Here is a 26,591-nt window from a genome sequence, read left to right on the forward strand (position 1 = left end):
GCAAATGTAAAAGAGCTATACAAAAGGTTTTTTATATACACCCAATTCACAGCAAAGACCAGAGAGAGACTTCATATATCATGTGGTACTGAATCTTCTTGTGCCTGGCTCAGCACTGAACCATTATTGATCTATGGGTGTTTTTTCTTCTCCCTAAGTGCCTTTTGAGTAACAGCTTCTGGGGACTGTGCAAGGAGGCAATATAGAGAAGATGAAGGGGTTAATTGATTTCCAGCAGGTGCATCATAAATATTCAAGTACCAGTACCAGACAACAATATTTATTTTTGCCCGACATATCTGTAGCCATTGACTTTGCAGCTGTTTAATAATGATTTTGATACCTGCCCTTTGCAAAAAACATCTAACTGTTGAACAAGGGAAAAACGTAGACTGACAAAAGAATGTGAATAATATTTATTCATATACACACGTAATAATGAAGATACAATATAAAAAAACATTAAGTGGAGTTTCCTATGGGATCACTGTATACTATGTTTATATCTGTCTCAAGGCTTGGATGTAATATTCTTGTGAGAATGAAAGACGATCTAACATGTCAGAAAGCCTTTTTCACAACAGACACTTTCATTCATAAAAATAAAGGTTCAGCCCTCATTACGTTATTTACACTTGTGCTCTTCCTCTGTAAAATGTTGTAATGTCTTGAGTCTGTTCACGATGAGGGAAAAAGGTTATTAAACAATCTCACTAACAACTTCCTTTTCACATCTTGAGAAATCTCCAGAATAATGGCTCCTCAGGCACAGGTCCATACCTGGGGATTAACATCAGTTTCACTGTCTTATCACCGTGCATTCCTGCACACTGACTGTAGGGTTTTAGAAAAGTCCTCCGCTGAAAGAAGACAGCCCAAATATGTCACTAAGCTCGTCTGAGGAGTGGCTTTATAGTGCAAGGCTCCTTTAGGTATTTCTTTGTTGAGTTATTATACCCCTGAGAAAAAGCAAACTATTGTTTGTGAAACCAACAACTCACCTGTCTCTTCCTCCAAATGTCATTTAAAAACTGCAAATTGTAGAGAAAGAGTCCAATTACTGTTTGTGGAGATGTATCATTATTTCACATTGATGATGATAGTGGAGGTATACTTCAGCACAACACAGCAGTGGCTTTGTTACAGCACAAAGCATTTATTATCCCTATCATGAGAGAGAGGGGAAACAGTGCTCAAATGCACCATCTTTCCTGCTAATCTTACACAAGGGGATGGCGCTGTATAATCATCAGATGTCTGGATCATTTAAAAAATATTTGGAGTCCCTTCTCAAGACCCTGCATTAATAACACCAGTTTAACTGACTCCATTTACATTTTTACCACATTAATTTTATTTCCTGGCAGACAACAATGAGTTGCATTTTGCAGTAGTAATACAAACACATACAATGGTGACGAAAAAGTTGCAATTTTTTTTTTTTTGTTGGTAAAAGTTAGTTTTTAGAAAGAAGAATATATGATTTGGGCGTGACTTCAAACAACATTACTGTTTACATTTATACAAATAAGTACAGGTTACTCTTCACTATAAACCTCGTGTATTCTGTTGATTAAAGAAATATTTAGGCCATACCCAACCCAAACATGAATACAAAGAAAGCCAACCAGTCAGAGCTATTACCAATAAACCAGCAAATACCATAGCAATTCATTAAACCAGAAGGAAAAGGTGGAGACAGGAAGGAGAAAAAAATAACTACATCATTTAAAACCTTGATATTTTTATTCTCTCTGGCCCAGCAGAAAACGTTACCAAACGTCTATTTAATTGTGGCATAAAAGCCTCGTGCTATTTGTCCCTCATTGCTTCCTGTAGGACTGGGTCGGGTTGCCTGGAGACCGCGGAAGCGTTTGTGAGCAGCAGCGATGGAGAAGTATGAGAAAATCAAAGTTGTCGGCAGAGGGGCTTTCGGGTAAATTTGTAGTTCAGTGAAACTTTGCTTTTAGTCTCACGACTGTTTGTACGTTTTAAAATATGACGTTTTGATGGTGTATCCTGAGAAAGCAAGACATCAGTCATATCCAAATGTGACGAGTTACATACCAAGGAGTGCCGCCCCAGAAGGAAGACATAATCTATTTGTAACCTCAAAAAGTTTAAAAGAAAAAGCATGGAGACTGGCTGTCTAAACAAACGTGTTAGTAGTTTGTTTTTGTTTGTGTGACTTTCTGCGTGTTTAGCTGGGATAGTTTTTCACCTTATATTCAGTAATGTGGTTATGATTTTTTTTGTTTTGTTGTACAAAGTTCAAGTTCAAGTTCCTCGAAAATATCTGCAGTGCGGGTCATAATAAGACACGATTTACTTGAAATGAGTTTATCCTCAACATTGACAGACCAACACAACTTTACTTTAAATACTTACAAACATAAGAGCGGACGTTATTAATGCTGTACAATAGTGGACAGAAGTCCCTTTAATAAACTAACTATTTAATCCTTGCAGAGGGTCATTCACAACTTTCTATATTCTGTTAATTTCATTTTTGTAATGCGGGTTACATTGATTGAAAACACAGATTTAGTACACGCAGACAATGATTTAAAACATGTTTTTTCTTCCTTTTTCATCTTGATTCGTAGAAAGCATGCAGTGGATGGTTTTAGTAATTATCTGGCTTGAATGAAGGCGAGAAACACATTTTTCCTATAGTCTATGAAGCACCTTAATCACAGGTCATTTTAAATGATTTCCGTTTTTCACAGTGTAGTGCAAAGCCAGCTGTGCATGTGTGTCTTTTGTACAAGATACAATATAAAGTGCTTTTCAAATGCCACACAATCATATCTTAAAAATAGGAAAGAAAGGGAACCGTTCACCTAATGTCCTCCTATTGAACTTCCTTCACTCAAATCTTCTGAAAAATACGACTAAACTTGTTCTAGTGCTCAGTAACACTGGCGAACAAGATGTAATCCTGTGTCATTGTTTGTGGAACAGAATCTACATCAGCTATTTCTTCTATTTTTTCCCCCTGGTAGGATAGTCCACCTGTGTCGCAGGCGCAGTGACGGAGCCTTTGTCATCCTTAAGGAGATCCCAGTAGAGCAGATGTCACGAGATGAACGCCTAGCAGCTCAGAATGAGTGTCAGGTCCTGAAACTGCTCAACCATCCAAATATCATAGAGTACTATGAGAACTTCCTGGAAGACAAGGCACTCATGATAGCAATGGAGTATGCACCAGGTAAGCTCACTGTAATATCTTATTAAATGACCCTCTTTTGTTCATAGTCCAGCGATTCACTATAGGGCTCCATACCTTCTCTCGTTCCCATGACAAGGCTGCAAAGAATGTTTAATTTCACTCTGTTGGGGGGAATTTTTGGAGGGGGTAAAATGATTTACTAACTTCTCTGTCACTATTATTTTTTTTACTATAATTTAAAAAAGACAGATTGCTTTCAAGTTGTCCAAGATTTTGCAGCACACCCCGGAGCCATTGTTCACCCTGACATCTTCTGATGAGGTGCTTAAAGCTGTTCCTGTGCTCTGGTTAGAGACCAAACTTCAGCTTTGAAACTATTAAATCTCAGAATTGTCTTTAAAATGACATTTCTCATCTTATCTGTCTTTTAAACATGGTCCCGTTCCCTGACACAGAACATAGTGAAGAGAAGATAATCTAAGCTTCCTTATGCTAAAATGAAAGGTCTGAAGCTTAGTTTCTGTTCAGTTTCTTTCCTCAAAACCAAGTTGTTTACTTTGTGAAGCATTCGGCCCTTAACTATTTGTTGTACTGTAGTTCTCTTAGTAGCATCCAGAATGGTGCTAATATTGTAGGGTTTATTTTGGTATCATCATCTCTGCCTTTCATCTCTTGATCAAAAGTAAAAATAATGTCATGAATAGTTATCATCTGAACTGTTACCCATCTTCTCTGAATTTTCCCCATGCAGGTGGAACATTGGCTGATTACATACAGAAGCGCTGTAACTCTCTGCTGGACGAGGATACCATCCTTCACTTCTTCGTTCAGATCTTACTCGCTCTCTACCACGTCCACAATAAACTCATTTTGCACAGAGACCTTAAGACGCAGAACATTCTTCTCGACAAGCACCAGATGATCGTCAAAATCGGGGATTTCGGCATCTCCAAAATCCTTGTCAGCAAGAGCAAAGCTTACACGGTGAGTTAGATTTTTCTTTGGTGCAGAGCTGCAGTGACAAACAGGTCGTGATATGTTGACTTCTCAGATGTACTAACACATATCAACGCTTCATTTTTATTTCAGGTGGTCGGGACTCCGTGTTACATCTCCCCAGAGCTGTGTGAGGGAAAGCCGTACAACCAGAAGAGTGACATCTGGGCTCTGGGCTGTGTGCTGTATGAGCTTGCAAGCCTGAAGAGGGCCTTCGAGGCTGCTGTACATAAAGCATTGTCTTAACAAATATCCCTCACTAACTTGAATGGAGTGATTGGAGTTTGCAGTAAACCCTCCTAACAATCATCAGAGGCACAGTATGAACAGCATGAGAGATAGATGCTTATTATAAAGACTCCAGACTGAAATGCTATTTAACTTTAAAGCAGAAGGCTGGGGCCTTTCATTTAAACAAGGATCTATTCTGTGTGTACTTGTGCATGTGATCTTAAATTCTTTGGCTGTAAAATTGATAGATTTTAAGCCAATAATGAAATTTGACCCTGTCCCTGTTGATTACTTTGCTTTCAGAATCTGCCAGCCCTCGTTCTGAAGATCATGAGTGGAACATTCGCTCCAATTTCAGACCGGTACAGCCCCGAACTACGACAGCTCATCCTCAATATGCTCAATCTGGATCCCTCCAAACGGCCTCAACTCAATGAAATAATGGCTCTTCCTATTTGCATCAGGCCTCTGCTCAATCTTTACACGGATATTGGCAATGTTAAAATGCGCAGGTACTTTTTGAATGCATGACTTGTGACTGGCACATGATTGGAGTTTTATGTCATGAAAACAAAACCCCTACTCCGCCTTTGTCAGGATTGAGAAACCACTGTCTGCTGTGCAAACTGGTCATCAAGGCAGACCAGGAGGGAGAGTTCCTGCCAGCAGGTCCAGAGGTCAGTCACATTCTACTCTTCTTTGACCCAGAAGTAGCTGCATGAGGTTGAGTATAGTACTTTAACTACTAACGTAATTGTTATTTGTTGTGGTGAAACAGATGGATCAGTCGGTTTGGGATCAGGGAAGGTTCATTCCCTCCCTCTGTCCTCCGTGTATACGTGGGGGAGTGGAATCTCAGCGCCTCTCCGGCTGCCAATGCTCAACACTGAGGTGCTTCAAGTGTCTCTGGGCCGCACTCAGAGGATGGGGGTTACCAAGTCAGGTCGTCTGATCACATGGGAGGTCTGTATTCCTGTAAACGTTTACATTGTTCACATTTCTTGATATTTTGAAAAGATCATTTAAAAAAGGAATGAATTGTACAGGAATTTTTTTTTGTGATTTTTTTAGGGTTAGATTTAGTTAGGTTTTTTCAGCTTTTAAGGACCATACAACTAAAACTACCAGTAGTTGCTTCCACACAGGTGAAACAGATATCCCCATTCTGCAGAAACCAACATGTTTTATGTTCATATTTTCTGAGTGCAGCGTCAAACTTTTGAGTTAAAGCTGGCTGAACTTAAAGGCTATAAAAATAACTAGTGTAGAAATTAAATTTGGGGATTTATGTTTCCTTTCAGTGTCTGTGGGAATATTTTCCTTCAAAATCATTTATTACTTACATACTGTATATCAGGGAGGAGGAGCCCCACTTTTTCTCCACTTCAGATCTATCTTTTTGCTCATAAATGAGCAATAATCATTTATCTTCACAGGCTCCTTCAGTTGGTTCTGGTGAGGCCAGTCTGCCTGGTGCGGTTGAGCAGATGCAGCCTCAGTTCATTTCACGTTTCCTGGAGGGTCAGTCTGGAGTCACCATCAAGTCTGTGTCCTGTGGCGATCTCTTCACCACATGCATGACAGGTCTGCTTTGTAAAACACGAATCACACATCTACGCATGTCCATTCATGTCCATTTCTGGCAGGGTGGTAGAGTAAATCAAGGTGTGGCATCTTTTTTTTTTCTCTGCCCACACAAACTCACACTCAATGGCTGTGGATCACTGAGGCAGCATTTGACTTTACAGAGTCAAAGTGAGGATACACTAAGCTCTTTTCTCAGGCATGATCTGGGTGGATGTAAAATAAACCACGAAAAGCAGTTTGGAAGACGTAAAAACTGCAACTCTGTTAGTCAGTGTGCTTTATGAGACTGTATTCAGATAACACAGGATTAAAGACAGTCTCACCTGTTTAATCGCTTCTTACGTTTTAGCGTCTCCAACCTTGATTACAAGCAATATGTTGGTGCTCATAAGTTTCGCCTGCACTCCTCAACTAATGGCGTCCTTAATCTCTTCTTTGTCTTCCTAATGTGCAGACAGGGGCATCATCATGACATTTGGAAGTGGGAGCAATGGTTGTCTGGGTCATGGTAACTTCAATGACGTTACTCAGGTACATGCTCACCGTACTGTCGACGGTCCACTTGTGCAAAATGCTAGAAACTTGCACTCATTGAATTTACACTCATCAGTGTCCGTTTCATACATCTCCCTCAAATACTGCAGTTTTAGTACAGGGGTCCTACTGGTGTTTCAAAGGTTTAGGTCACTGATCAGTAAGGCAACACATTTGAAAGTGGTAAAGACGGAGACAGGTGTAGGTTGTATTTACAGTAACAGAAAAAGTAACATTTGTTGTTGTAGTTATGTATTAACTTATTTATTACTTAGCTTTCATTTAACAATCATGATGGTGACATTTAGTTCTCTTCTTCTTTCTGATGATCACTCAGCCCAAGATAGTTGAGGCGCTCCTGGGCTACGAGCTGGTTCAGGTGTCATGTGGGGCTTCCCACGTCCTTGCTGTGACCAATGAAAGAGAAGTATTCGCCTGGGGAAGAGGAGACAATGGTACCGTACATGAGATGATTGTTTACAAACTAACTCAATCTATCTTAGCATTTATCTCTCCGTGTTTGTTTGTGAATGATGATTTACCAGAGCAGCATCTCAGCACAAAGAGTGATTGCACAAATTGTACATGTTGCTGTTTCCTGTTTCTGTCTGGAAGGGCGCCTCGGGCTTGGCAACCAAGACACCCACAACTCACCTCAGCAGGTGTGTTTACCTGTGGAATTTGAGGCCCAGAGGGTGGTGTGCGGCGTCGACTGCTCCATGATTATCAGCACCCAGCACAGCATTGTGGCATGTGGAAGCAACAGGTAGTTTAGGCTGTATTTCCAACCTAGAACTATGGCCATTAGTCTCTGTAAACCTGATCATTATCAGCTTTGAACATCAATGGTACCCTTTCCACAGAGATTGATTGATTTTCTGAACTAATAGTCTTAAATTAACAACAACAAAAAAAGCTAGCTCCAAAAAGACTATCGGGAAGCACATTTTAATATACCTTTTAGAAAGTGCATCAAATAAAACAGATCACCATCATGTTTTAGAGGGACCCAATGAAGTGGTTTGAACTGTGCTAAGAGGTCAACATTAGGGAGGTAGAAAGGTCATGACCTGCCTCGAAGATAACACACCAATCTGTAAATCTATTCGAAGACATTCATCAGCGAGCATAAGGAAGCTGAAACTTGAGTATTGTGATTACTTTTCTTTGTTCTAGTGAAACGCTATGATGCACAACCTGTGAGACAGCATTCTCCTAAAGTGACAAACACTTCTCAGACAGGCTGCAAAATAACAGAGTGTTCTTTTTTTATGTCATAGTCAAAGCAGCAATGTTCCTCAGCAGTTCAGCTGAGCAGGGAACATCACATACTGGTTTTGTGATAAACATTGTAAATTACATCATTGGTTCAAAGAATTAATCATTTGCATATTGCTCTCTTTAACATACCTTGTTTTTGTTGGCTCCCATCCAGGTTTAATAAACTTGGGCTTGATAAAATTACATCTGGAGAGGAACCACATCCCTCAAACCAGGTGGAGGAAGTCCACTCTTACACTCCTGCACAATCAGACCCGCTCAACAGAGAAAAGATCGTTTACATTGACATTGGGACAGCACATTCTGTCGCTGTCACAGGTAAATGACTGTCATTATCGATCAGTAAGCTCTTGTTTTCGACTTTTACTTGTATTTATCTTTAAGTGGCTATCCTCATCATGACCCACAGAAAGAGACGGTCACTGCGAGATGCATACCGGTTTTATACTGTATATCCAAATACACTCTATTATCCAGAACTTAAACAAAAGGCCATTTTTATGTTCCGTGTTTCACTGACCCTCAGCCCGTGCAGCTCCAGTCATATTCCTCTGCCCCTCCTTCTGCACATACTGATGTTGTGATTTTATTTCAGAGTAACCTCTGCACAGAATATAAACATAAAGCTCAGCGATTGTGTCAATATCCTCCATTTTAAAAATATTGATTCATTTAATTCACATTACGGAAGTTTTTCGTATGTTCGTCTTTCTTCTCGCAGGCAGTGGTGTAGCATTCTCTCACTGTCTCATATTGGGGGAGGATTCATTAAAAGTTTGTCAGTGAAGGCCTCGTGTCTGGCAGGCGGATTACTTTAAAACCCTGCAAACTATGCAGAAGTATGACACCTGGAACTTTTAGTTTTATACTGTCTTCATTTCCTCCACTTCAAAAACTCAGTCGTAGTTCACTTTTAACTTTGTCTTCATTACTCTGGGACACTGATGGTTACTGGCTGTAACTTCAGCTCTGTGGGTACATGCATAGCTATTGAGGAGGAGAGAGGCAAAGCTAAAAAAGAAAACAAAAAAACAACACATTTCTATTATTTTCGATGAACAGAAACAGATAATGACGTCTCTGCACACCCCTAGTTCCTGTTTCATTTAGCCTTAACTTAACCAGTTCTTTAGCTTCTTTCAGTACCAGGTTTCAGGTTGCTTGGAGAATTCATTCTCACATGTTCTTTAGGATAGCTACGGTTAAATAAAACATTGGAAAACAAAGGTTAAATCAGCTCAGCTATAAACGTGGATAACTAATAATCAATTTATATTATGTCAAAGTCATGAGTCTAATGGCAATGTTTCACAAAAATACAGTTTTTACTTTTCAATTACAATCTCCTCTTCCAGAACAGGGTCAGTGTTTCACCTTTGGTAGCAACCAGCACGGACAGATGGGCTGTAGTTCCCGTCGTAGCAGCCGTGTGCCCTGCCTGGTGCCCGGATTGCAGGGCATCACCATGGCTGCCTGTGGAGATGCTTTCACATTAGCTATTGGATCTGGTGAGTTGAACTGTTTGTCAATGTTGACTTTGCCCGCTGTAACAGGTACAAAAAAAACCCAGGAGAGCAGGACAGCAGGGCAAGTTATCAACTGCAGCGTGCACACAAACATAGCCACAGTCAGAAATAAAAAGTGGTTGGCCTAAAGCATGGGGGCAGGGAGTAGCATAGACAGGGTTGTAAACATATTGTAGACAGAAACAGGAACTAGCATGACACTGGACTAAAAGCAGCAGTCCATAAGTTTGTCATTCAGCATTCGATGGAAGTTCTTTTGCTATCATTTCACCTCTGCCACTGTCCTTCACTGACTGCAGCCAGTCAGCTGCTTCTTTTTGGCCTGTTGTGCTTCTTGGGTTTGATATTATAATAAAAAGAAAGCATGAATTCTTTTAAGAGCCACTCAAATTCAAACAGTCGGCAAGCAGCTATGTGACCCCAAAACAGCCGAGTAACTTTCCTTTACCAGGCAGTGAAGCTTCAAAAACAAAGCAGAGTAAATATTCCCTTTTGTGGATTTTTTTAAAGCAAATTTTAATGCAGCCAAACCTTAAATAAACCAAGAATGTAAATCTCTTTGTCAGGTTTTCTAGTTTAACTGCTCCTGGTTTATTGAAAAGGAAGAATTTACTGTACATGAACTAATAACCTTACATCAAACTTCTGTAAACAACAACAAAGAATTGTCAGTATGATACGCACCGGGTTGAAATGTTTGTCAGCTGAAGCATATCTTCTGGGTTTTTTTTTGGTTTAACAAAGAAATGTTTTGTTAGTGTTCTAAAGCTTTTTTAAACATTGTATGTCCCATCAGGCCTTCTGCACAATGACAGTGTCATTAGGCTCTAAATATAAGATAAGAGGACATGACAACCATGTCATATTTTAAGTTTCAGCAACAGAAAGCAGATTCTTAGTTTCCAGCCTGGCAACCATTTAAAAGTTAGTGTGGAGCCTGTTAAGTGTGTGTTTTGTTCTTGAAGCTGAGGGTTAAATGGTTAAATGTCACACTGTGCTAGGGATTGGCTCCCCGGGGAGAGAGCCAGCAGCGGCAGTAATGCCTGCAGGTTCTCTTTGTTGAGGGAATTCTTTGTTCAGCTTTGACTCCCTTCAGATTGAGCTATTTTTCTTCTACTGCAGGAAAGTCAGAGCTGTCAGCGAAAGATTTGTGTCTGTGAATCCATCCTGAGCTTTGAGTTGTGGATCTGCAGAAATAATGGCTGTCTTCTCTGCACAGACGGGGAGGTGTACACCTGGGGGAAGGGGGCCCGTGGACGTCTTGGAAGAAAAGAGGAAGACTCTGGGATCCCAAAGACAGTGCAGCTCGATGAGAGTCACCCGTTTACGGCGACGTCGGTGGCTTGTTGTCATGGCAACACTCTGCTTGCAGTGAAACGTAATACTGCACTCATTACCTCTTTGGTAGCAAACACTGTGAGATGTTGGGATGTGGTGAACGAGACATTTATCCCCAGATGAAAAACAGGCCAAACTTGAGACAAGTGTCTCGTGATAATGCGGACAGGGCAGCGGGTTTGTTTATGCAATATTGTGAAAGGACTAATTTGTAAGTTTTATACTTCACTTTCATTCGTTTAAGTTCCATCAAACAATCTACTGCAGGCCAAAAGTGAAATGACACCCATCTTTCCACGTAGACTGTTGTTTCGTGTTCCTCTCTCTGCCAATCGTGACCAACTGACCTGATTAAAACTGAAGAGTGAAGGTGGGATTAAAGTGTCCCTCTACACTCTGAAATGAAAATAGTTGCAGATTTGGAAAAGATTAAACTACATCACAATTTATTAAATTTCAGAACTGTGGTAATCCTCGCCGCAGCCTGCAGGGCCTGCACCAGTGGACAAGGACGTGACTGAATAGAGTTCAAAATAGTCTGAGTATTTAGCAGTTTAGTACAAGACCAGAAACTGATAATGAGATAGTGTTATTTATTTTATGTACAATATTTTTTTAATTCAAGAATATAAAATCAAAAACAGTTTATTACATTATTGTTCTGGTGGCAGCAGGCAAAGTAAGTCCACCCAGACTTCCCTCTCCCCAAGCAACGTTTTCCAACTCTGGGTCTACTCCTGAGTCTCCTCCCAGTTGGGTGTCCCAGAAAAACCTCTGAATGAAGGCGTCCAGGAGGCATGCTCGTCAGATGCCCAAAAGCTACCTAACAGGCGAAGGAGTAGCAGCTCTACTCAAAGCTTTGTTATGTCTGTGCTCGTTACCTTATCTCTAGTCTGAGCACGTTTAAGCAACATCAAGATTAGAAAAGTCAAGAAGAGGATGTTAGAGCTTCTTACAGGTCTACCGCGACAGTCATGTGACTCAAGGGGCATGGTTTTGTACTGATAAAAGAGCGTCAAGCCTGTGTGGATATTTAATTAACCATCGGGCTCTATTGGCCTCATTATTGGAAAATTGATTTATTGGTCCCAACAAGAGAGAAGTCACATGGGGTTGTATCTATGGATTATGGTCTCAGTTAATTGAATAACTTTGTTGTCCAAAAAAAAATAATCCCTGTAGATATAAACTATATAGATATATAATCTAATATATACAGTATATATATTCCTTATTTTATTCCAGAGCGCAAATATTGGGTAAAATATCTTTTTGTTAAGATGCCGATGCAAACATTAATTACAATCTATTTTCTGTCAGATAATTGATGATCATTCATGATCTAATCATTGCAGCTCTTCTGAAATGTAGTCCTTTTGTTCCTCTTGTTTCAGCTTTGCTTGAGGAGCCTATCCCGAGATGATTTCACCCTGGAAAAAAACCCCAAAACCTTTTTGTGTTGGTCATGAAGTCTGGCGGTGGCGTGAGGTGAAGGACAGCTTCCTCTGACTATCTCCTGCCAGGGGCCCATCTGTGTTCAAAGATTCCCCTTCACACTGCAGCTGTGGCCTCACATTTTCCCTCTCGCTTCCTCCCAAATTATCTCTGTTCAGGAATGAAAGTTTCTTTTCATTCATTGGTTTGAGTTCTTGCAGGAAAAAGCAAAGATTAAAACGCGTATTGCAGCAGGTGTATTTCCCAACAGGTGAGTTAAAGGACTGTTTACACTAAAGTAGGCCGACAGGAAGTTGTCGTTAGGCAGCTTTCATGTGGCCAGCTATTGTCCTCTCTCACGTGCAGCCTTAGCATGATTAACGCCAGAAAAAGTCAAACAGGTTGGAGCTCTGCTAAGCCACTGATGAATGAGACGATTCAATGCAAAGAAAGGAAAGCCACTCAAGAGTTTAGTAAGTCATCTGTCAAATGAAGCGAACACGTTAATCTTGATCACACCGTCAGTGGTCACATTGTGCTTTATTGGATTAGTCCTCCAATACATTTGTAACTCAGCAGTCGAAGTAAAAACAAAATGAAGTCTTGTTTTGAGCTCAACTGAACAGTGTTTAAAAAAAATAATGATCCTTTTTTTTGTGTCTAAAATTTTACTAATCCCTCCATTTATTATCGACATGCAGTGGAATCCTCTAAAAGTCAGCGGTAAATCAAGATTTAGGTCAGATGAATCATCTTCTCTGACATTAAGCGTGACAAATTGCATCATGGGATTGTTTGGAGAAAGTATGTGTACATAGGATAGGGCATGGGTTTCTTTTCAACATGGAGAGGATCAGAATCAAATACTTATTGTCTTCGTTATGATGACTTCACTGCCTTTATTTATCACATATATAATAGGATTATTAAAAAGAGTATTTTGTTTTCGGGCTGGATAAATGTGAGTCTTCTCACCATTGGATGTAATTTGTCCAATGTACCATCCATGCACATTCTTTATTCTCCCTCCATAGTAAGAATCATACAAAGCACATCTATATTTGTGGAAGATTTTGAGTTTTCATTTCAACAACTTTATCAGCTGTCTGTTAGTTGACAATACAATAATACAAGTGGTTTAATCCTGTACATGATATGTCATTCTTTATAAATGCTCTAATTATCAGACCCTGCAAAATGACTTCAAGTTAAAGCTCATAGATAAATACTGTGAATTAAAAGATGCAACATTTCACGGCTGAACATCATGGAGAAGTAGTATTAGTATTAAATGATGCATATTAAGTAATAAAAAAAGTATATAAGTATTTCAGTTAGCTACACTCAAACAGGTGTTTTTGAGTGAAGCCTTATATTTCATCAATCATTTATTGTATTTAAACTTATTGTATACTTTTATATGGACATTTTCTTGAATGATCATTAACTCCTACATGGTAACCTGTCACAGCTCCTGTGAGAAATCCCATCTGAAGTCAGATGATGGTTACACAGGAGGGAGAGCTCAGTAAGAAGATGCTTAACTCTTCAGACTATGAGAGTCTGTTACACATTTGATCTGCCTTACTTCAACTTACAACAGTGCCGAGATGAATGTTCAGATTGATTGATTTGATGATTGATTGAATTCATGACCAAAATGTTTAAATGGTAAAGAAGCTGGTCATGAACATCTGAAGGTAAATTAATAATCCTCAAAGGTTTGACTTCCTGCCTTCAACTCCATTGTTTTCACATAATTTTGTCATTGTCACAGAGAGGATGTCAGATGATTTTATTCAATACCTTACATCACACTTTCTGTTATCTCTGATATTCTTTGCGTAATTACTCACTAATTGAGATGTGTTTACACCTTGTCTGGGGACCTGGATCGTTTATCATTGTTGCCCTGTGTAATGATGTAATGATGATGTAATCTGATGGCAACAGCGCAGATGAAAAATGATCTCTTTAACTGTGTGTGTGTACATTTATTTGTGTGTGTTGTCTTTTTGAATTCTGTCTAAACACAATCTGTATGTTTTATATATTAGTGTGAGAATGTAGGTCAGGTGTTTTTTTTTTCATCATGTATGAATTTTTACACATTCAGGAAGGGAATATGACATTTCTTAATTTTGTGTTTGGGCTTTACCACCAGAGGGCGTCTGTTACCTCTGTCTGAACTGTATGCTTCCTTTTTAGGGCATTTTCTGTATTTATTTGACACAAACCTTCACCAAAATCATTTCTTACTTTTTAATTTTATTATAAGGACGCTTTTTTGGCATACTGCAGGTAATGTCATGACTCATAACCAATTTGTATATTAATGTTGATCATAAATGACATTGATAATAATTGCTGATTTTGGCTATAAAAAAAACAAAACAAAAAAAACATTGCATGTCATTATAGGCCTCCGCAGACAAAAGAGGACTAAAAACGCCCAGATAAAGAGCCATAAATAGTGATGAAATGAGGGATAACATGGTGTGAATGTGAGAGTCTCAGCTTCTTGACTCCTCCTGCACAGAGGGAGGAGGCGGGACTCGGAGCACCTAAACAGACGGAGGGGTTGTGCATTGTGCTCAGACTGTCAGTACTGCATCCACCACGGAGGAGAGGGCCACACACGGCCTCTGTAACCTCTGAGCTGTAAACCTGCAAACACACACTGAAGGAGAGCCAGGAGGAGGCATCTTGGACCGTATCTGCAGCGTTTCCTGGACTGAGTCGCTCCTTTGTTGCCGCCGGTCTCCGGGCTGCAGGAGGAGAAGCTGGGGGGGAGGACGCGTCTCCTTTATTAAATCCCGATCTGTCGGTGGCGGAAGGAAGGGACGTGATATGAACCCATCATCGGCTTAAAACGGCAGTGCAGCTAATAAATAGCCCCGTTTTCAGGGGGAGGGGAGACATCAGAGAGGACATTTGAACCTTTAACCTGAAAAGACTTGACCACGGAAGCTGCAGCGATGCCCGGGTTTGATTACAAGTTTCTGGAGAAGCCAAAGAGACGCTTCCAGTGTCCACTCTGCAGCAAGGCGATGCGGGAGCCCGTCCAAGTCTCTACCTGTGGACATCGGTTCTGTGACACTTGTCTGCAAGAATTTCTAAGGTACGATCGTGTCTGTGTGTTGATTCAGAGAAGGAGATAGATCCAGTTCTTTGCAGGCGATACCAGAGACTGCACAGTGCAGCCTTGTCTAGTTTCGGTCGAGCAACAGTAAATAAAGGATGTGCATGTAGGTGTGTCCTCCTCACCTTTCCTCAGCAGGTTATCTTTACAATAACTTGGTGTTTTCTGCAGCCACACAATGATCATGACAGTGCACGGAGCCTGGTAAACATCGCCTGGCTGAACTCCCCTCTTCGCAGTGAATGTTTTTTTATTTATTTCTTCTCTGTTCATGGATCTAATACACGAAGAGCCACTGTGTCAGCACAATGACTAAGGATCTTTTGTTATTGTTGTTTCGATCAGTCATGCATTCATAAACAGGTAAAAACAGGTGTCTTAGTAATATCCAATTGGCTCCAATGATGCAAACGATGAGCATTTTGACAGAGGTTGTCCTTTATTTGAACTGAATCAATTTATTGTTTCAATATTTCATGTTGTGGGTGAGGGCAGGCCTCTTCCTCCACATCCTGTCTGTGTCTTCGCCCCTAGGGGTGACTGAGTCTGCATGGGTCTCTGGGTTTGGGATGATGAGGTTGTGTCTTAACTGAACCCCCCCCCCCCCCCAACACCTCCACCACATCCTCTTATAATCTGCTGAACACTGAGGTCACTGTGTTCACACTCTTGGAAAGAGTCTTTGTTTTAAGGTGGACAGCACCGTCCTGAAACAGTCACTCATTATCCGACTCTATAAAAGGAATGCGCTGTGATGTCATCACCTCCTGTTTTTCCCTGTTTAAGTAAACTCACATTGGCAGGAGTTACAGCAGAAGTTCTGGATGTGCAGAGGAGCTTCTCAGGCTTTGAGGAAGTTTACTTAGGTGCGTGCATAATCAACATGTTAACTAAAGCTTGCAGGAAAAGTATTTAAGTTAATCTTGTAGTCAAATATCTTCAGTTGCCTGGAGGAGCAGTGTTCTTGATCTGGCTGATAAAAGAAGTTCATGAGAGGATCAAATTGTAATTTTTATGTCCTGTGTTCTTTCATACAGTACAGATCAATGACTATGTTCATTTTCGTGTCCTGCTGATTTCTTTATTGATGAACCAATTACTCATCTCGATTACAATGTCCGAAAAATGGTGAAAAGTGTTCATCAGTGTTTCCAAAAGTCAGTGATTGTTTCCTCACATGTCCTTTACTGTTTGCAACTCAAATGTATTCAATTGACTGTTAATGATGAAAAAGTAAATCAGAATGTTTTCGTGGTAGAGAATCTGCAGCCATAGATTTCATTTGTTTCAGGAGTAGCCTTAAGGCATCATGTAGCAGCTGAAAACTCACCATGCATATATTTAATGCTGCAGCTCTAACCAAGAACCTGAAAGATAATCAATCCAAAATGGATATGTGACAGTAAAGCGGAGGAAAAGAAGCCGTATAGTCACATAATAAAGTAAACTAAAGAGTATTACTGTTGGTCTTTAATCGATTAATTCAACAGATGTTTCAGCTCTTAAATTCTGATGTGAAGCTCACTTTAGTAACATGTCCACATTCTGGTAAGCAAAGGATCAAAAGCTGCAACTTGGAATTGTCATGCAATCCTAGTCGTTTTCTGGATTAAAAAAAAAGTGAAGACAATCAATATTTAGAAATATCTTTGAATTTTAGGATCAAGACATTTGAAGATTTCTTGTTAGACCTCTGACAATCGTTAAACAACAAAAAAGAAATAATAAAGAGAATCAGCAGTTTCAGTCCTCTGCCCTCTTTATTTTGATGACTTGAAGTTTCCTCACTTTGTTCTAAGAGTCTGTTTGATTATCTGTCTTGTGGAGTGTTTCCTGTTGTTCTGATGTCATAATGTTTCTGTGAGTGTTACGATTGTTGTGCAGGCCGGGTGCTGACACGTGTACGTGAAACAAACTTCTTCGCTCCATAAACTGATTCATTCTCTACGCTGTTGTTTCTACAAACGTTGAATCATATCAACCTGATACAGGAGGGCAGCAGCGTTGACTTGTTGTGTGCAGGAAATCCGAGCTTCGGTGATGTGTTTGACATGATAAGCAAAGAAAGACGAGTCTCTCAACTTGATGTGGTGAAAAGAAAGCCTTAACGCTCTCAGATAAAGTTAAATATAGCTTTTTGATGGTTTTTACAGTCCATAAAACCACTGTGGTTTCTGTGTGAGCTGTATTTCACCCGTTAAATCAACTCATTCTGACTGTTCTGCAGTTTCATGTCAGTTAGACTTACTATTACTTCACTGTAAACGGCAAGGAAACAGATCATAAAATGTGCTAAGTTGATGAAACTAGAAATAGTCCTGAGGGCAGATTCACAAGCAAATAAAAGTTCTTTGAAAACAACACTTGCATTCGGAAAGAGGAATATCACATCTATCGTATAAAATATCTTGAATCAACTTCTCTTTAACCTCTTTCTGTCACGATACAAGAGTTTGCTGTATCTTAACTTTGTGCTCTGAATTCATAAACTTCTTTGTCGTGCGCGCCTTGCTCTGCACCTTGAGTCATCAAGAAGCCTCCTCTGGCTTGCTAAACAGCACAAAATTGCATCTGGTTAAAAAGCAGAAGCTGGGCTGAACAAAGAGAGCGAGGGAGGAGGAACAGCGCTCCTTCTCTGCTGATCAATGACTTTGTCCCGACGCTTTGTCTGCATCATCCCGCCTCCGCCCTCATCCTCCGGTTTTACACTCCCGTTGTTACTCCCACAGACTGACTGAATTCAGATAGAAGTTTCATAACTCCAGAAACTTTTTGATGAGTAATTCCTTGTGTTGGTGTTTGGTCAGGATGTGAGTGCAGATATCAGAGTCCTCCCTGTCAGCTGGAGGAACACATTGTCACATCTGTAGATCGTAAGATCAGACCCCATCAAAAAACTCAATGGTGTTTATAAAAGCTGTTCATGATTTAAAGAATTTCTTTTTTTATAACAGATGAGTCATAAAATCAGCATGACAGTAACTTTTTAGTTACTGTATTATATATGCACCGGTTAATGTTTGACTGCTGCAGATAATCGGGCTAAAATCTTTTTTTTCTCTTTTTTTCCTACAGTTGATCAACAACTATAACAAGAAATTCAACCTCTTTGTAAATTGTTTTAAACATTTATGACTGAACATCTGATTACAAGAACTCTGTTAATGACTCTGATGTGAACATTTATATCAGCCGTCTCAAACATTTAAACTCTTTTAAAGATAAAATTATATTATTCATCGAAAATTAAACTTCTTTGTTTTACAACCCTTAACTGTTTACTCTTAAAGATGCATGATTACTGAACTAATCAACCAATATGATGTTTTACAGCCTGCCAACCGAACAGGTTTTATAAGCTTCTATCTAAAGCATTTAATAGAAGATTTATAAACCATTAACAATGCAATTACATAGCTCCGCTTTGAGACTTCCCATGACTGCCATGCTGAAAAGTGGTTTGCTGTTGTCTTTGATATGACATCTTGTTATGGTGTCAAGATGTCTAAACGTGTGCTAGTGCTAATGTTTTTTTTTTACATCTTTTGTTAAAAGTGCACTTTGTGTTTCCCTCCAAGCATTCCTGGTCCTCTTCTCAGGAAAGCTGAAGCCTGAATAAACATTTACATCAACAACAGATGATCATGCAGCAGGAATAAAACAGCCAGAGCATTGCTGCAGATTCCTCACCTCTAATGAATAGCATGTGCCAGTTCAGGCCGCTCTCGGCCATCGGGCACACGCATCTTTTTGTGAGGGGCGTTCAAGTTGATTGAGGCTGACAGACAGTAGTTAGCTAATTCTTCACTCCCATTGTGCAACTCGTCTGATCCCTCTCCTTTAATTACTGGAGGCTGTGTAACATCCAGTCCGGGCCTGCGAGCGGAGCCTGCCCACTTTCACACTGACGGACCTTTTCTCCTCTCCTCCACGCCTCCAGAGCCCGCAGCTCTGTCGCAACAAGCTGCAGGAATGCTGCTGCTTGGCATTTCTTCAGTCTTAATCATTGTATGCCCAGGAAGTAGCTGTCACTGACATCAAAGATTACATAAACATGAACACATCCGTTTAACTTCTCCTTACTTACAGGCCAAACAATTTGAAATGGTTCGCACACAATATTTTCAGGTGTCGACAGATAATATACTGGTCAACATATATTTCGCCTTCTGTTGACACCTATTAAGTGAGGCTGGTGCCACAATTAGGAGATACAGTAAGTTACTATAAAGGACTACAAAATCTCCTTCATAAACCCTCTTTCATTAGTACAGAATATTGTCATGGAGCGAGTGTTTAAAAAATATGAATTGAAAGGGTTAATCTTGTGTTTCACAACACTCCCTGCATGCACTTTGAGGAAACGCATGGATTGTTTTAACTGTGCTGTGTTGCTGCACTGAAAGGAGCTGGTGTGGGAGCCCACTCTGTGTTTGCATGTGATGCTAATGGGCTGTGTTTCCGCCTCGGGAGGAATGTAGAAATGCTCTGCAGAGTCCTGGAGGTTGCCCCTGCTCTGAAGGAGCACCATGGGTTGAGGCCTTCAGCGTCTCTCCAATCAAACACGAGTCACATGCTCCAACAATCCAGTGTTGTGCTGACCGGAGCAGGCCTTTGTTTTAGCAACACTGCCCCCTTAATAAAGGACAATCAACACTTAATGGTAGGGCTGACAGCCGGGCCACACATGCCAAGCCTCGTTGCTCATCAGTACGGGGTCTGTTGAGCCGGAGTAATGCGTGTAGTGTGACAGTAGTGTCTCTGTGGAATGATGCAGTGCGCTGCCTCGGCCCTGACAGGGGTGTAATTGGTTTGTTCGGCTCAGGAGCATCCTCCTACGGGCCTCCACACAGTTGTGTAGCGCTGCTGCAACTGCTGACTTCCCCGGAGTCACGAGGACCTCCAAAGTGGGCTAATGTGAGAGTTTTTCACAGCTCCATTATTCACTGTCCACCAGCCAGGGGAGTTTTTTTTTTTTTTTTTTTTTTTTTTGGGTGAACGGGCTGTGATTCATTTTAACTTTGACACATCCTCTCTGTGTAGCGCTGTTTTTCTCTGCTCATTGATGTAGGTGATACTCACTTTTTCTGCATTCTCTCCCACGCTTTGCCACTCTGAATGCCCCCATGCACAATCATCAGCTTTTTAAGTGCTGCAGCCGAATGCCTCCTCCGTATTTCACTCTCAGTCCACCAGCAGCTGTTTGTCTTATTTCAATATGGAGGCACTTTAGTGGCAGAAAAATCAATCCCACTTCCGGACGAGTCGTCTCTTATGATGGATTTACAGGTTCAAATGACGGTTTTATTGGTGGCTCATAAATCACTTAATTAAGGAGGCAAGCAACTATTATTTTTATAATGAAAAAACCCTGTAAGCCATAAAATGTTGTTTTTTTTTAAAAAGCACCACTCGCTCATCACATGAGCTCATGTTCTCACAGAGAGCCAAAGACCCTCACGCTATTCAGTGTCAACTCCAAATAATCTAAAACAGGTCATCAAATCAAGTACTTATGCTTTAAATATGAGTTTAAGATTTGTACTACACCGACCTTGAAGTGTAAGGTTGTGCTAAATCAGTTGCTGGCATTAATCCTTCTTAAAGGTGCTAAGGCAGTAAACAACAAATTAATCCTTGTTTTAATAAGCTACTATATCTGCTGTGCTACATTTTGGTAGAGGAGATGTATACCACATTTTGCCAGTAAATACAAACAATAAAGTTAGCTTAGCACAAACTGGATCAGCCTGGTTCTTTCTGAACGTTCAGACTCTCTCAGCCTGACAATTAAAAATCTGTTTAAGCTGTTTAATGCCTCTGAATTTAAAGTCAAACACCAGACATGAAACATGTTTTTCTCATTCATGTGTTGTTCTGACTCTTTTCTCTCATTCAAACACCCTCTTTTGTCCATGCATGCAGCCATGCAGAGGGATGTATAGAGGGTCTCTGTGGCGGCTGTGACGGGTTTTCTTTAAGGCCTAAATGAAGCTGTGTTGCATTGATGCCCAGTGTTGTGTGTATGTCTGCCACTTGAGGCAGCTGGGTCTTTGTGTCTCAGTGGGTATCTGTAACCGAAAGAGAGCCTTGCCACGGATGGCTGATGAATGACTGTGTGTATGTCCCTCGGTCCCATCAGAGAGACATTCACAGTCCCCCGCAGGTGTCCAAAAAAGGCTGCGAGGACATCCTGAGTCTAGATCCGGAGAGTTCGAGGCGAAAACTCTGCCGTCCCATCCTTCTCTGAACACAAGGGTTGTTAGTGATCCGCACACAGAGAAAGGTTGTGTTCAGCTGAGTGAAAAGCCCTCGGGCGTCCGTCCTGCACTTTGGGGTCTATGCAGGCCGAGCACTGAGGCTGCTGTCAGCTGATGTACTCGGGGTGACAGAGCTGGAAACGGCCCAGTAAATTTCAACACATCGATGCTTAGAGAGAGCTGCTCAGACGAAGAGAAGAGAGACACGTGCGACTAGATAGCATTTAGCATTTATCTTGGAAAAGAACAGTCAGCCCTTGTTTAAATACACCTCCATGATGTTCAGTACCTGTACAGTACAGAGGAGTTGTACCGCCCACTCTTTTCTCAAAGTGGCTAGAGTTACTGAATGTTCCTGAACGTCACGTGATCACAAATATGGACTTTGAATCCAACCACTGCATGAGGAGTGGCTGATCTTTAAAGTTAAACACATTTACTTCCAGTTGCTGCATCAAAGTCAAAAGTGCCTAAATCAGTTTGAAATACAGGTAATGCAGAAACATCAATACCAAGGCTGAATGAAGCAGCGTCATTTAAAATATGGACTTTGATTCAGTTCAGGCATGATGTAACACAACTGCTACTAATAAAGGTTTCAAACAACAAAGGTTACACATATTAAGTCAGCTCAGTTTATTCAAAAAAAAGAGAGGAGAAAACAGAAAACTTCTCCATTTGAGTAAAATCAATTTGTAATGGTTTTTCATTTTTCACAACACTTCATAACTCTGTTTAAAAGTTTCCATATTTCACATCAGCTGCAGGAACCTTTTGAATTTGGATGCACATGAAAGCAGCGGCACAAAGCTGAAAATGAAAGCCTGAGAACATAACCAAAACAAACCAGAGGAAACGAGCGTAAATCACAGTATTTTATGGGTGTTAGGAAATGGATGTTGACATCTGATAGCCAGTAATTACCCAATGTTTATCAGGCTAGCATGAGAAAAAGACCTCAAGCTGCATTTTTGACCCACAAGCCGATTTGAAAAGAGAGCTCTCCCACTTTGTATAAACCGCAGAGAAAGTCTGTTTTATTAGACAATAAAGAAAAAACTTCTTTGGACTAACATGGTGACAGATGATCTGTGTGCCAGTCCACGTCCCCGTTAGGGTTTAATGTAAAAAAAGAAAGCAGTGCAGCAGAATAATACAAATGTTTTATACCGCCTTATTGATGAATTCTTTACCTACATGACATTAAACTACTGCTAACCCTTTTAATAATGTAAAAAATGAGTGATGAGAAAAATGTCAGAATTCTCTGCTTCTGTTTTCCTGAATGTAATTTTCCAACTTTTTTTTATAAACCCCCCAAAAATGCTGAAGAAAACCAGCCTTTCTGTGATTTTAACACAGCTACAGAACATAGCATACAACAGATAAGTAGACAATGAATATATAACTGCTTGTCACAGCCCTACTTTAGTGTGTTTGGTGGACTGATGCAGCCTTTGCTTCAGTTCATGTCACTAAACCCTGTTAGCTGATCTGCTCCGGCATGTTTGTTCTCCGAGAGTCAGAGACAGAGGGAGGGACAGAAAGATGTTTCAGGATAAGGTAATCACAGCAGCTCTCCTGGGAGGAAGCGGGGAGGCTTTAGAGATGCAGCTGTGATGATGACATCGCTGAGAGAAAGTGTTCTGACCATTTCACACAGCTGCCCAACAACAAGGACCGAACGATGTTATGAGCCTCAGCATTGTGACAGCTGCACGGAGCGGAGAAAGAGAAAAGGAGAGCGCCGGGGCCCTCGTGTCAGGAGGATGAAACTCTCAGAAGTCGGTGGGGGGAACTTAAAATTCTTAGGTGGATTTTCTCATTGAGATGTTTGAGCGTCCCGATGCGACGGGGAGGCTCTCCACGCGTCACTTTCAGGTCACATCATCTCTGCTGCTGCGAGGGAGGTTATTAGTGACAGCCAGTTCAAGCGTAATTCATCGCTTATGAAAGTCTTGAGAAAGTGACTGATTGTATTTAATTCGCAGGCAAAGCAGCCTTCAGAGTTCAGCCATGCAGCTGCAGCTTATACTCCCTAAATACTGAGACTCATTCATTTTGTAATACTTTTAAAGAACTCTGGTTGACTTCTACATGAACTGTGAATGTTCGTCCTAATAACTGACCACACACGTTGTCTTTTACACAGCTCTGTGGACTGAGGCAGTTTATGGTTCGTAGAAAGTGTTACGGGCCTGACTCACCGTCCAATCACATGAGTCACTGTCAGAGAACGTCTTTAAATCATTGCAATTACTTTTTGGCTTGCATAACATGAATACACCTCCGTAGGTGGTTTGCTTCATCGGAGTGTCTGCTTGTTAATTGAACTTTGTATCCGTGTTCTTTTTTTCTGCCGTGATGACGACATGTGATAGGGAGTTAAAAAGAGAAAAGAACGTCTGTATTTGTTTTGTGTTATAACTTTATCTCAAGCGAGAAGGTCATGTTTGATTATGAGTTGGATGTCTTTTTGGGCTTTCCTTTCCACTTGTTGTGATGACATTCTACTCAAGTAGTTTCAATGAGCGAAAACGGTTGTATTCAAGTAGCTTCTTTTGTACAAGACGAAGCCAAAAACCTCAAAAGACTCTTCCATACCTCCAGAAAAACTCATTTACAAAATTGGAAGCAGTCAATATCAAAAGAGTTATTCATTTTTAGAATAACTGGCATTTTGTTTTCTGAAGAATCAACTATTATGTTTGTTTGCTGACAATGAAAGACGACTAGTTTTTGAGTAATCATAGACCTAAAAAAGGTGCCGTGCAGCAGCTCTATAAGAGTCAGTTCTGGACGTGCCTCGACATGCCCTCGTGTATAGGAGCCCCTTTAAATGAATCTTACAGCCTTTCTGTCCAAACAAAGACGGAAAACATTCCAGCTATGCAGCGCAGCACCTTTCCCCCTCGCACAGAGAGCATGCTGGGACCGAGCAGACAAACCCAGCCCTGCTGCAGCTGGACTGCAGCCAGTTGGCCCACATCTGAAACACATGGCTAGTGCGTACACGTGCCCCGGTATGCCTGCTATGTGAGTCTGTGTAGATGGATGTATGTTTATGATAACACATACAGGCTCTCTGCCTGCTCCAACAAACATTTTGGACTTAAGCTAATGACCATTTTAAGAGATTCAAACAGCAGGTATTTGAGGCTCGAAGGCCTGGTTTGACAATAAAAAAACATTACAGTCAGTCTCAGTCTTAATTCATCTGCACTAATGTACTGAGTCAACCCCCCTTTGCCCCTCCCTGCAGTCTGTTTGTCTTGTGCACAGGTCACTGAGCCGACAGACCCAGTGCACATATGCATACAGCCACAATCACACACATGTTCAGACTCCCACAGAAATCATTCCAGTAGGATGATTTTTGTTTTTCTGCTTTGTGTTCCTGCATAACTGACTTTCCAAAACAGGCTATTAAATGAAAGTACATCTGAAGAGTCTGAACCCACAAACAATCCGAAGACGGGCAGATTTTCAGGTATTTTATAGTTAATTATTTGTCTCCAGCAGTTGGCTGATAACATGTCTTTACAGAAATAAGGTCCTCTTTATTTTAGTATAGAAAGTAAAGGTAACACACTTCTTTGCCTTGTAGCATGACGTGCTTTTACACAAATATTTACCTCGTTTTCTGCACAAATATGCAGTTTGTATCCTTTTACCTTCAACCCATTGATCCTGCAGCAGGTCCAGCTGATGTGATATTCTACTGTGATGATCTGGCAGAGACTGTTTGTTGTAAAGCAGAGTTGTCTTTCTGATAGCATGCAGCTGACTGCAGTGGTTGCTGAGCTGAGCGGCCGGCATGTAAGGAATCTGTGTCTGAGGTTTGAAAGGAGAGCAGCTGTGAGCGGAGCTGAGCGCGAAGGGGAAGTGAACGGCCTGCTGCAGAGGCACCTGTCCTCACTGAAAGGCTCCTCTGTAGAGCCGAACAGGTGTCGTCAGGCAGTTAAGCCCTTCATTTGAACACACACTGAATTATAGTCATTTATCCACCAGGGGCCCCATCAATGTTCAGGTCAGAGCCCAGTTGCCCTTCAGCCTTTCCGGCCTTTTTTTTCTTTTCTCTTGCGATGAAGACTTCCTTCCTGCAAAGACCCCTTCGTCTTCCTCTCCTCAGCTGCTCTGTTTACTCTGGTGCTCCTTTTAACCAAACAGCTCATTGACTCTGCTGAGTACACTTACTCCCTTGTGTTGTGTCTCGGCTCTTGCTCGCAGCTCATTTTCAGATATGTCAACACTGAGTTGATACTCTGAACCTCGTCTTCCTCCCTCTGCACAAGCCAGCTATTGATCCTGTGAAAGAGCTGCGCAGGAAGTCGCGCTGTCAGGTGCGCGTCCAGATGGATCGCTCAGTCAGCTTGTTCAGGAGGAAGGAGCGCTTGTTTTCTAGACTCTCTCAGCTCACATGCCAGTGACATGGGATGGAATTGGCTGATGCTGGTAGTAGATGAACAAAGTGGGATATGGTAGATATCATTTATTATTAATAATCATGTCAATGACTTTGTCATTAAACAGAAGAAAAGTATAACGTTTTAGATTTCTAAAGTTTAAATTAACATCTTCATATTGTGTGTATCGTTTAGTCTTAAACCAAAAACTGAGACCAGGACAAAAAAAATAAAAAGATATTATTAGGAGAAGCAAGAGACACAAAAAATGTCTTTTACGTAAAAAAAGAAGAAGAATTAATTGATTGTTCAATAAAAAAGGAAGCCGCTCAAAAATGTCTCTGCTTACTTAACCACTTGTCACAAGGCTGAAACAATGAGTGGAGAACAAAAAACAGTGCTCCTCTTTGAAACACTTCTCAAATTTCTATTCTTACAAGAAACAAGTGACAACACCATTTGTTGCTAATTCCTCCTTTCTTCTTTGCTGCTCTGATTGAAAAATCTGGTCACTTATCTCATTGTTGCTGTCGGCAACAGGGGCAGGTTGAAAAATTCACACTAGACGAACAATGCAGCTGAGGCACGTTTGAAACAAAGGAGGCAATTTGACGTCAGCACCTCGCCTCGCTGAACAAAGAAATTGCATCCACAAAACAGAGAGGCGGACAACTGCAGGAGGGG

The 26,591-nt window shown here is 40.9% G+C and overlaps 2 protein-coding genes across 4 annotated transcripts in view; both read left to right on the forward strand.

Annotated features, from left to right (window-relative positions):
- The first annotated feature begins 1,838 nt into the window (after positions 1–1,838).
- Positions 1,839–13,155, forward strand: nek8 (NIMA-related kinase 8). 3 transcript variants are annotated; one of them, XM_079353576.1, is made up of 15 exons: positions 1,839–1,897; positions 3,006–3,211; positions 3,924–4,156; positions 4,262–4,393; positions 4,703–4,911; positions 4,997–5,076; positions 5,178–5,362; positions 5,836–5,983; positions 6,441–6,517; positions 6,858–6,975; positions 7,136–7,286; positions 7,956–8,119; positions 9,157–9,309; positions 10,547–10,705; positions 12,060–13,155. In XM_079353576.1, exons 1-15 carry the CDS (start codon positions 1,890–1,892, stop codon positions 12,086–12,088), a joined length of 2,052 nt encoding a protein of 683 aa, XP_079209702.1. In that variant the 5' UTR covers positions 1,839–1,889; the 3' UTR covers positions 12,089–13,155. The 3 variants fall into 3 exon arrangements, with proteins under 3 accessions (XP_079209702.1, XP_079209701.1, XP_079209703.1); XM_079353575.1 differs by having other exon boundaries at positions 1,840–1,936; XM_079353577.1 differs by lacking the exons at positions 10,547–10,705; positions 12,060–13,155 and adding an exon at positions 10,450–10,536 and having other exon boundaries at positions 1,840–1,936.
- Positions 13,156–13,423: 268 nt separating this feature from the next.
- Positions 13,424–26,591, forward strand: part of traf4a (tnf receptor-associated factor 4a) — a 35,471-nt gene continuing 22,303 nt past the window's right edge. The window contains exon 1 of the mRNA XM_079354930.1: positions 13,424–15,220. Within this exon, the coding sequence (XP_079211056.1) occupies positions 15,078–15,220 (143 nt within the window). The 5' untranslated portion in view covers positions 13,424–15,077. The remainder of the gene's footprint in view (positions 15,221–26,591) is intronic.

Source organism: Symphodus melops (genome assembly GCF_947650265.1).
Source record: "Symphodus melops genome assembly, chromosome: 10".
NCBI classification, from domain to species: domain Eukaryota; kingdom Metazoa; phylum Chordata; class Actinopteri; order Labriformes; family Labridae; genus Symphodus; species Symphodus melops.